The sequence below is a fragment of the Stegastes partitus genome, unplaced genomic scaffold (genome assembly GCF_000690725.1).
Source record: "Stegastes partitus isolate 25-593 unplaced genomic scaffold, Stegastes_partitus-1.0.2 Scaffold852, whole genome shotgun sequence".
NCBI classification, from domain to species: domain Eukaryota; kingdom Metazoa; phylum Chordata; class Actinopteri; family Pomacentridae; genus Stegastes; species Stegastes partitus.
The window spans coordinates 262477-272761 of NW_007578583.1; the positions used below are offsets into that span (position 1 = coordinate 262477).

The 10285-nt window shown below is 41.9% G+C and overlaps 2 protein-coding genes across 2 annotated transcripts in view; one reads left to right on the plus strand and one right to left on the minus strand.

The window, feature by feature from the left end:
- axdnd1 (axonemal dynein light chain domain containing 1) overlaps nucleotides 1–4797 on the minus strand; it is a 12399-nt gene extending 7602 nt beyond the window's left edge. Inside the window, exons 1-9 of the mRNA XM_008293034.1 lie at nucleotides 4743–4797; nucleotides 3739–3878; nucleotides 3297–3400; nucleotides 3103–3196; nucleotides 1619–1704; nucleotides 1452–1508; nucleotides 1128–1236; nucleotides 508–629; nucleotides 165–305 (exon numbers count right to left, since the gene is read on the minus strand). Coding sequence (XP_008291256.1) covers nucleotides 165–305; nucleotides 508–629; nucleotides 1128–1236; nucleotides 1452–1508; nucleotides 1619–1704; nucleotides 3103–3196; nucleotides 3297–3400; nucleotides 3739–3878; nucleotides 4743–4797 — 908 coding nt within the window. The remainder of the gene's footprint in view (nucleotides 1–164; nucleotides 306–507; nucleotides 630–1127; nucleotides 1237–1451; nucleotides 1509–1618; nucleotides 1705–3102; nucleotides 3197–3296; nucleotides 3401–3738; nucleotides 3879–4742) is intronic.
- A 1541-nt stretch (nucleotides 4798–6338) lies between these two features.
- Nucleotides 6339–10285, plus strand: part of crb1 (crumbs cell polarity complex component 1) — a 27305-nt gene continuing 23358 nt past the window's right edge. Inside the window, exons 1-2 of the mRNA XM_008293029.1 lie at nucleotides 6339–6414; nucleotides 9894–10130. Of these exons, the coding sequence (XP_008291251.1) occupies nucleotides 6339–6414; nucleotides 9894–10130 (313 nt within the window). The remainder of the gene's footprint in view (nucleotides 6415–9893; nucleotides 10131–10285) is intronic.

Consider the following 10285-nt stretch of genomic DNA (forward strand, 5'->3'; position numbering starts at 1 on the left):
GGAGGGGTGAGTGGAAAGAGAGCCAGGGACTAATGCGCATGTGGTCTTTTTGCATTTATTATTTCCTCTAACAACAGAATGAATCCATGAACATGTTTCTAAGCTAAACAGCCCACAGTAACATCATTCATCATCACCCAGCAGTCCGACCCTGACCTACGTACGTGCTTAGCTGCTGGATGGATGTCTTGATTCGGTGGATCTCCTCTGTGAGCCGGCGGTCCAGGGCCCGCTGTGCCACCACCTCAGTGTGCAAAGCCTTCAGACGGCGTGGGATTCGATCCAGCAGGGACTGGTAGCGCTGCCTGGACAAACAAACACACAAGATGCTGGGAAAAGAAGCCTAACTGAAGCCAGAACTGGAAAAGATTCTCCCAAAACATAAGTTAGAAAGTTACTACTTTTTACTTACATTTCTATTTTGATCATTTGGTCTTAAAGCTTGTAAGGTTCATGAAACAAGAGGTAAGGTTCTAACATTTATGTCCTACTGTTTTGGCTGCTAACCTGAGTTTTGCAAGCAGTTGTCCTCTCTCAGCACAGCCCACACTGACCTGCCTGATCAGTTCATGGAAAACAATGTTGTAGATGTTCTGCTCAACCTTCACCAGCTCAAGCAGACCCTCCAGCTGTAAGACAAATCACACTTTCACACATGTGCACACTGTATGGCCATGCTTCCTGTAATATCTGACTGCTCTGGTTTTCATATACAAATATACATCTCTCAATGTGTCTTGATTATGACAGTCATGTTAATGGTACACTGTCTCAGCATGCTGCATTTTTATGAGGCAAGAAATATCCAAATGTGTACAAAAGCTGCATAGAAGCCTGAGTAAGTGAGCACTGAGCAAAGTCACTGTTGCTGTCAGTGTTAATAAAAGAGCCCCCATCATATTTAGGTGCAGTGAGTGTGTAGTCACTACCACAAACACTGGGTCCTTTTTTTTGTTTTTAAAATAATGTTAATCTGTCAGTTAGCAGCACCCACAGCTCTGCAGGACTTAAAGCACACCAAGTCTTTTCTCTTTCTCTCTGCATAAAAACAGGTCTACGTGCGTCATGAACTTCAGTCGTGTCAGTCATAGAGGCAAAGAACAACTCATGTCGGTCTGTGTGCCTACTTCAGAGAGCTCAGTCAGCTCCTCACTCTGCTGATCCACTCCAGCCTTCTCCAGCATGTCGTCCATCACAGTCATCAGCTGGACCACTTCCAGCCGGCCACTGGGCCTCCTGGTCACAGGAGACACGCAGGTTTGTATCACAACACTTTTATGGTTCCCTTGCTGACATTCAACACTTTTCTTTTCAGTATAATAGTGCACAATATTTTTTCCCTCTTAGAGTGAAGCTGTATTGTTCGTAACTCAGACTACAAAATCTCCCAGTGAAGATTACTCATCCAAAACTTGTCTGTCTATTAGATTAAACCATATCGTGGAACTCACAGTGAAGGGAAGACCCGCAGCTTCTGCTCATCATCCTTCAGCTGCACTGTGAATGCACTGAGGAAGAGAAACAACAAAAGAGTTGACACAAAGCTCCACTTTGACAGTGATAACATCAGGCTGCACAGTGAAAAGGGAAAGAGTAGATTGAATATAATGAAGCTCACTCTTCATAGAACTCAAGGCTCTGTATCCCTTTGTTTTTCACAATGTGATACTCTTCTGGGATCAGACTTTCTGAGATGCTCAAGTTCTGAAAGACAGAGTGACCACGATTATCACTTCTCATTGTATACTTGTGTACAAGTACACTGATCAGCCACAATGTTAAAAGCACCGACACTGATTGTCTTTTTTAATGGCACCTGTCAAGGGGTGGAATACAATAGGCATCAAGTAAACAGCCAGTTCTTGATGTGTTGGAAGCAGGAAAAATGGGCAGCGTAAGGATCTCAGTGATTCTGATAAGAGCCAAAATGAAATGGTTAGACGACTGGATCAGAGCCTGTGGTGTTCCCAGTGGGCAGTGGTTAGTAGCTACTAAGGAAGGACACCAGGTGAACTGATGACTGGGTCATAAATGCTAAAGGCTCACTGATGTGTGTGTAGAGCAAAGACCCTGTTGTTTAATCCTATAAGAGACCTAATATAGTCCAAATAGCTGCAGCCTTAATGTTGGCTGTGATAGAAAGTTGTCAGAACACACAAGGCATCACAGTTTGCTCTGTGAAGCTGCAGACTAGTCAGAGTGTCCATGCTGACCCCTGTCTGCCGCTAAAAACACCTACAGTGTCAGAAGAACTGGATCAAAGAGCAATAAAAGAGGGTGGAATCACATTTTCTTTTACATCATATGACAGCTGGGTGCATGTGCATCATTTCCCTGAGGAAGAGATGGCAGCAGGATCCACTATGGGAAGAAGGCAAACCAGCAGAGGTGCTGTGACACTCAACAATTTGCTGGGAAATCTCGGGTCCAGGCATTCATGCAGTGCACTCTGGTACACTACAAACATCATCAGTTTCCCAGGTGTTCTTGGATGTTCTGCAAAAACAAGTCCAACTCATGGAAGCCCAACATTGCATTGAACATGAAGTGTCTGCTGCTAACGTCTTGGTGCCTGAGACGACGGGTCACCTTTAGAGGACTGTGAGGCCCATGACTCGAAGGGTCAGAGCTTTTTTTGGTGGCATGAGAGACACTTTGACAATGTTATGCAGCTGGTTGTAGTGTTGTGGCTGATCAGTGCAGCAATACGGCAACACATGTTGAACACATCTGGAAAACTTCCTACCACAGAATATGACAAATATGAATAACTTGAATTTCTATGTAAAGTAGGTATTTCCCTTTACAAAAATACACAACATGACAAAGCAACTGTCACATTTTAAACTTTTTAACAAACATGAAAGTTCCTCTTATACCACAGAACAGACACATACACAATAATCCATAAGGTGTCCCTTTTGTTTACATTCTTTTTTCCTCCTTTGTGGTTTAGTCATAAACTACCTATCAGACAGGTTATGATAAATGTAAAAAGTTAATTAAGGACAAGCACATTGTGAGACACTCTGTATTTTTGTCATGAAGGCATAAAGGGTCAAAAGGCCGGGAAGTTAGAACAGGTCAGATGAGGCAGCTTACTTGTGTGTCTCCATTGCTATTCTGGCCAGTCACTGGTGGGAGCGGTGTTGCCTTCCTCTGCGTTACTATGGCATCACAAAGGAATGAAATATCCCTGTATCGACCATGCATGACAATCAGAGAAGATGCTCCTTAGTCTCATTAGTTCATGCACTGATTACATAAAGACACATTGAAGTCTTTGTGAGAGTGACCTTCCGGCTCCAGTCAGAGACGTTGGCTGCTCCAAAAAGTGTTTATACTTCTTGCGTCCAAGTGGATGATGCCAGACTGGATCTGGCCGTGTAACTCCACGACCCTGTACAGAGAGTCAGCGAAAGAACACTGATCACAAGTCTCACTTTGACAGATAAATGACAGCATTGAAATGAAAGTTTTATACAGTGTTTAAGTTAGTCAGTGAGACATCATTCCCAGACCATCATTAGGATTCATTCCTTAGAATTATATATATTAAAAAAAAACATATTTTCTCATGTAACCCTTATTGTTTCAATCTATGGTGTTTTATATTAGCAGACAGACAGAAGACTGAGAGCAACATTATACGTTTCCCCCCAATAAACTCCAATAAAATGGAACCAAATGTGTGCATGAGTGAGTCACTTTGGAGAAGTGAGGAGGTAAATGCTAAACAATGTGTGCAGTTTGCCCCAGTGTGCTCCTGTTGCAGACAGTGGAAGTGAAGCCAACCAGAAGCTCATGTGGGATGAACTGCTGCTGGACAGGAGGAGGCTCCGTCTTTGTGCCCTCCACAGGAACTGGAAAGTTCAGCTCTGCCAGTGAGAAAAACAAAATGTAAATGACAACCAGCAAGGTGCACAATGCTACGTGTCTCCAAGCATAATAACAAGCCTATATTTTTACTGCATGATGCACAAGGAACTCTAACAAGGCTTCTGATTTTTCTTTGGTTTCTTTGGTTTATTACAAATTTGGGAAACGTTGTCAATGTCTTCATAATACCTATTTACCGTCCAATTATTTTTTAAAATATCATATTGTAGGCTTTAATCATGATGTTTAAATTATTTAGAAAATCTCATACGACAAATGATACCATATATAGCATATCAACCTTAATATTTAACCTTATTAGGTAAATGCATAATGGCAATCTTATTTGCCATTATGAAAGCACTTTGGCTCAAAAGCGGCCATCTGAAATGTGTTGTATAAATAACAGTGACTTGACTTGTTCTACCCAAACTGCACAAAGCTAGTCGACAATGAAACGCCACATATTCTATTAGGAGACAGACACCAGAGACAAATAATTAAAACATAATTGAACATGACAGATAGTTTCCTTGACATAGCTTATTGTAGACACTAACAGGCCTTTGACTGTTTTGCTGTTGTCCTTCTTTCATCCTCTTTCCTTCTACCTAAAAAAGTAGTTTCTCCTTGTCATATTCTGTCATTTACACCTTCCTTCATATCTACCAATATTGTTCATCTGACATTCATATCAAAAAAAAACAAAGCACACTGAACTGAATTTGATTAGAAATGACCTGATGTGTGCCTTGGCAGTCTGGGTAATGTGTCTCTAACCACAGCCCGTGTTGTGTTTGTTTCTCATTCATCTGTTAGCTAACTAGCAGCGCGGCGTTAAGCTAGCCTCCGGTCCGGGTCACCTCTGGTGTCCACCGCTCGCTCCGGCGCTGAACCGCCTCTTGTGGACGCAGACATCCTGAACTCGCGGCGGGGACGCTACACGGGCGTCGTGGAGATCATATTGTGCAATTCTGACAGCGTCGTGTGGGCGAGAGGCCAGTTTTTTTTTTTAAGTTGAGAAAAAAAGTCTGTCGCACTCTCCTCGGGGCTTCAACTTCCTGGTGGCGTTGCTATGGAAACGCGTGGCGCTTCCAGCGGTCAGCAGACAGCTGATCTGGGATCAGTCCGTAGACATGACCGCTGTCCCAACATAATAACATAATATATGGATCATGTCTGCTACGTTCTGATACGCAGACATCCGCAGTTTAGTTTCCTTTGATCATTTAATATTAAAACATTAATTCAGCACCCACGAAGAAAAACCTCACGATAGATATCAAACATAAAAAACAATGATTTCTTTGTTTAGTTATTTTTTGTAATGTAATTATTAGATAGTTTTGTATGTCCATTAAAGAAAAAACAACAACAACAAAAACAAAAACTGTAATTCTTCTTTAATCAATCAGTGGCTCTGCCATCTTTTCTTTTTTGCTCATTTTATTTTTTATTTTCAAAAATAGATTATTTTATTTTGTTGCTGACATATGGACATGTAGGAAATATATATCACGTGTAATTTTTGATCTCTACAAACTTGATATTTAAGGATAAAATAATTTTATTTATAAATGTTGGCACTGCTTCCATCCAATTTTAACACATACAGAAATTGTTTTTGTTTTTTCAAGGGTTAGACTTTTTCCAATTAAATTTGAATAAACAGACCAAGAACAATTCACACTTAGGGAGATTAACTACTTTATCACCAGTATTCATATATTTAGAAATAATGTCACATAACTGAGGACGTAGCCTGCAGTAGCCAGTTCAAGCTAGCTAGGTAGCCACACACACACTGACACAAACACACACAAACACACACTGACACAAACACGTTCACACTTAGATGATCACAAACACACTACACGTGTACACAAACAGTAGTTTGTCACCAGGAGTACTTGGCGAGACTAAAGAAGAATTTAAGCTAGCTGGCTAGTGCTAAAGCGAGCGAGCTAATGTAGCATTAGCTTAACAGCTCGTTAGCTTTTTAGACATAAAAATAAATTTTTCCTCTTGGTTAGCTTTTATGTTCTTGAGATAGATTACTGTGTGCACAATACAGCCATCTAACATTAGCAACATTATAGTATTGAAAACTATGTCACATTTTATGAATTATTATTTTTGATTAGTATTATTAATAAATTGTTTACGCTGGGCTTGTTGTACCTTCCTCCCATGTGATCTGTCACTGCGTGTGTGTGTGTGTGTGTGTGTGTGTGTGTGTGTCCGCTGGACGACACGCTGTGGTCTTTTCCTGTTTCTCGTGTGATGGGGCTGATGGGGCTCTTGCTGGTGCTCCAGCAGCAACACAAGAGCGCATCAAGTGGATCTGGAGTTGACAACAGAGGAGCCGCCGCAGACAGACGCACAGAGATCCAGGAGGAGACACATCCGCGTGTGACTGGACTGAAACACAACGAACAGGATGGTTTCCTGTCATGATTATGGATTTAATCCGTTGTCACACTTTTGAGTTACTTGCCTGCACAATTCTCATCTCCTCACTGTTTGTGGTGGATGGTAAGTGGCTGCTCCTTTCTCTCCTCTGACTTCACTGTCTGCTGTTGTTTTCTAAGTTATGGGTTTTTGTTTCATGTCATGCTGTTGCTATATTGTCAGTAGTGCATCAGGGATTTTTGCATTTGTCCAGCTTGAAACTAGACTTTCAAGCAAACAAGAGAAAATGTTGCATCTTATTATTTCGGACGGATTCTGCAGCGCTGCATCAAAACACTTTTATTAACACTTTAATACAAATACCTCCTTCAAATAATCAAAACTGTGGAAATGTTCTTCCATTTTCTGTTTGTTTAAGTGAGTTCAGCTTGAATTCTAACCAGTCCATGCTTGGAATTTTAATTACAAGACTGTGAGGTGACATCATCGCCTATAGTGATTATTTTCTAAAGGGCTGAAAAGCTAAAGATGACTAAAAAGCTCTAACAATGGGGGGCAAAACAGGGGACGACTGGAGGGGCGGTTGTGGGTTGTGGACAAGTGATGGGACAAAAGAGGAGGGGGATGCACTATATGTCTCTGTGTCTCACCAGAACACCCATGTCTTCTTATCGCCACTGAAACAAACAAACAGACAGACAGCAGCAGCATGCATCAGTCCAGCGGAGATGTCAGGTGTCCCGCATGTGCCATTTGAAGGCCTCCAGATAGGCCCAGACAAAGACCTTGATTTGCTATTTGCATATGAAAAAGCCTTACATGCTGTGGGAGGGGATGTGTGGTTGGCTGGAGCTGCGGTCCTGGCTCATGAATCCTCTGAACTCTGCCTCAGGGACCAAAGAGCAGCAGATTCAGAGACGAGCAGAAACAGACACCACCTGTTGTGATTTCCTCCACATCACATGTTAATCTATAGGAGTGAATATGTTCGAGGCTGAGCTATAAACCTCTGGAAAATCTGAATGTAATGTGGCCTAAATGTAAAAGCCCACCCTGGTTGTAATGTGCGCTAATACAGGCATATGGTCAGCGCTGATACCCTTGATCTCCATCATAACCCCAGGCCATACGGTCCATACCTCGGCCACACTGAGTCCAAGTCTAGACGTTTATAAGCTGCTCCTGGAGAAGCCCACTGGCTCTCTGTGAAATTGATTGACCTCCACCAATGGCAGAAGGTTGGTGTTTGAGCTGGGGAAGACGGAGCGCCAAGCGTAATTGTGCTCTTCTGCGTCTTTATAGTCTCTCAGCCTGATTGTGCTCTTGAAAGATGATTACTGTGTGATTACTGGAACATCTTTGTCCACATCAGCAGGGCTGCATTCGTGGCCTCCAGCCTCATCGTGATTTTGAATCTCTCCGGTTACGACGATGCAAAACGCACTTTCGAGTGTTCATCTGATATTCATGCGCTGCTCAAAAGGCTTTGAGAACTGTGGTGCAGTCTGATTGTCATCTAATAGAAGCGACACTTGTTCAGCTGATTTGAAACCTCCTCTCTGTGGCATCACGCCTTTTTGTCCCCTTATGCACATTCCTCGGATTACGAGGATCATTGCCTCTGAGCTGGTCCCATTTGTTCTGCCTGGAGTATGCCAATTTTGAGATGCCTCGCCGGTAGCTATTCATCTTTGATGTTTTCAAGCATATGCAAAAGCTGTAGGGAGCGAGTCTCACGGCAGACGTGATATATGGTTTTAGTCAGCAAGAGTGAGGAAAAAAGTAATGCTTCATCACCGGGACGAGGCTCCCGACAAGTTTGGTTTTGCAGGTCACAGTGAAACTGCTGCCTGAGCCTGTCTGGCCACATCCTGGGTGCAGAATCTGTACGTGATATGATCACACTGCATGGAGTCCAAGAAGCTTAAGGGGATTATTAAGGGGTTTATGGAGTTAAGGACATTTTCTTAATATGTCTTAATTTGCTTTTTATTTAATTGTAATTAGCTGTGAAGATAGAGATAGAAAATGCCGTCATACACACAGAGCACATTCCACATTAGTCCACATTTTTTTAACATTTCCAGCCGTGTTCTAGTCATGAAATGGTGTATGGCATACATTGTTAAGTGGGAATTATCTCATCATTTTAAAGTAATTGCTTCAATTGGTAACAAACAAAAGAAGCATGTTTTTTTCCCCGTATTTAGACAATAAGAAATATTAAAGCCTGTAGTTTAAGTCAGATGTACTTTAGTCATTTGCTTCTCTTAAATGAGCAGTTTGCATGTTAGCAGCTGAAGGACTGCCAACATAAATCAGATTTCCAATTTTACAGCCCGGCAACGTGGCTTCAGAAGAAGTGTTTTATGCTTTGATTTCAGTCGACCGCTTTAGTTTGTAACATACAGTTCAATCGTGACAAAAACATTTGTTGGCAGAAAAGAAAAATTATACTTCATTGACCAAATATTAACCACATGATGAACTGTGACTCAAGAAAACTCAAGAAGAGCCGACAAAATGCCTCTATAGGGATCAGCTTGTTAATTAATGTCGTTAATAACAAACAGTTGTCTCTGGCATCAGACTTCTGGTGCATCTCCTGTAGTTTGACTGTATTTTTTTATTTAGAATAAATAAAACAGTCTCCTAAACACGGACATGCACATGGTAGCTCCTGTGTTTTATGTTGTTGTGTGATCATGGAAGCTGTGGCTGTTTGTGACTCCTGTTGTTTAAGTCAAGAGAGAATCTTAAGCGTCGGTTAATGAAGAAAAGTCTAATTTGTATTTGTTCTAACATGAAAGAGTTGGTGTGCAACATCTGTGACGAGACAACAGTTTAGTTTGTGAAAATGACAACAACAAAAAAAAAAACAGTAAATTTACAACAACTTAAGTAGAATATGATTTAACTACATTAACATGAAAAAATAATTTAAATGTTAGTCTTTAGGATGAAAACAAAGTTCAACACACACGACTTAATCATATACGTTTTGAAAATTGTTGTTTTTTTTGTCGCCGTGAGTGGAAAAGGATCAAGTGCTGATCTTCTGTGTGCTGTTTAATGTCATTAAAAAACACTCCGCAAAGGAATAAACGCCTCGAATCCACGGTTGGATGCAGTCGCCATGGAAATAGATTGAATGCTGAAGCCAAACACTGGGACTGGTTGCCATGGCAGCCAGTCACGACGCCTTGAGAGGCCCTCAAAGGCCTTGTGGCAACAAATGCTCGCCAGTGTTTTAATCAAAGAGAAAAGAGCTTCACGCCAGACATGAAATCGAGTCAATCGATTGTTTGAACTGGATTCTTTCTGTCACATCGCTTCCTGAGGAGTTTGAAAGGCTACTGAGGCAACTTCTTGTGGTTAATACTCAAAACGTGGATCGTTGTATGTTAACATTCACACAACTAGATGCTATAAACTAGATTTTAATGATATGTCACCAGAACAGGCTTGACTTTACTATCAGGCAAAAGCTTTGAGGAATAAGAGCAACAAAAATGCCGTTTTGTTTTGTTTGGGTGCAGCTTTCTTCCTTGAGTCTATGATGCCATCTGATGTTAACATTTCCAAACATGATCTGTTCATAGGTGCATCCCCCGACAAGCTGCCTCCATCTGTGGACCTGTGCTCCCCAAACCCGTGCCAAAACCGGGCGATATGTCGAATCCGCGGGGACGGCTACTCCTGCTTCTGTGTGCCGGGTTTCCAGGGGGCTCACTGTCAGATTGATGTGAATGAGTGTGCTTCAGAGCCCTGCAGCAACGGAGCCACCTGTGTGGACAGAGTGGGCAGCTTCTCCTGTCTGTGTTCTCCCGGATTCACCGGTGAGTGTGTCTCCCGGAGGCGTCTTTAAAGCGAAAGCACATGTTTTCAGTCCTTTGTGTTGAGATATTTACGCAATGTAGAGGTTTAGACGTTTTAAATTACCAGAGAAAACTACGTGTGTTGAAGCGTTTCCACAGTTTGGGATGAATTTCAC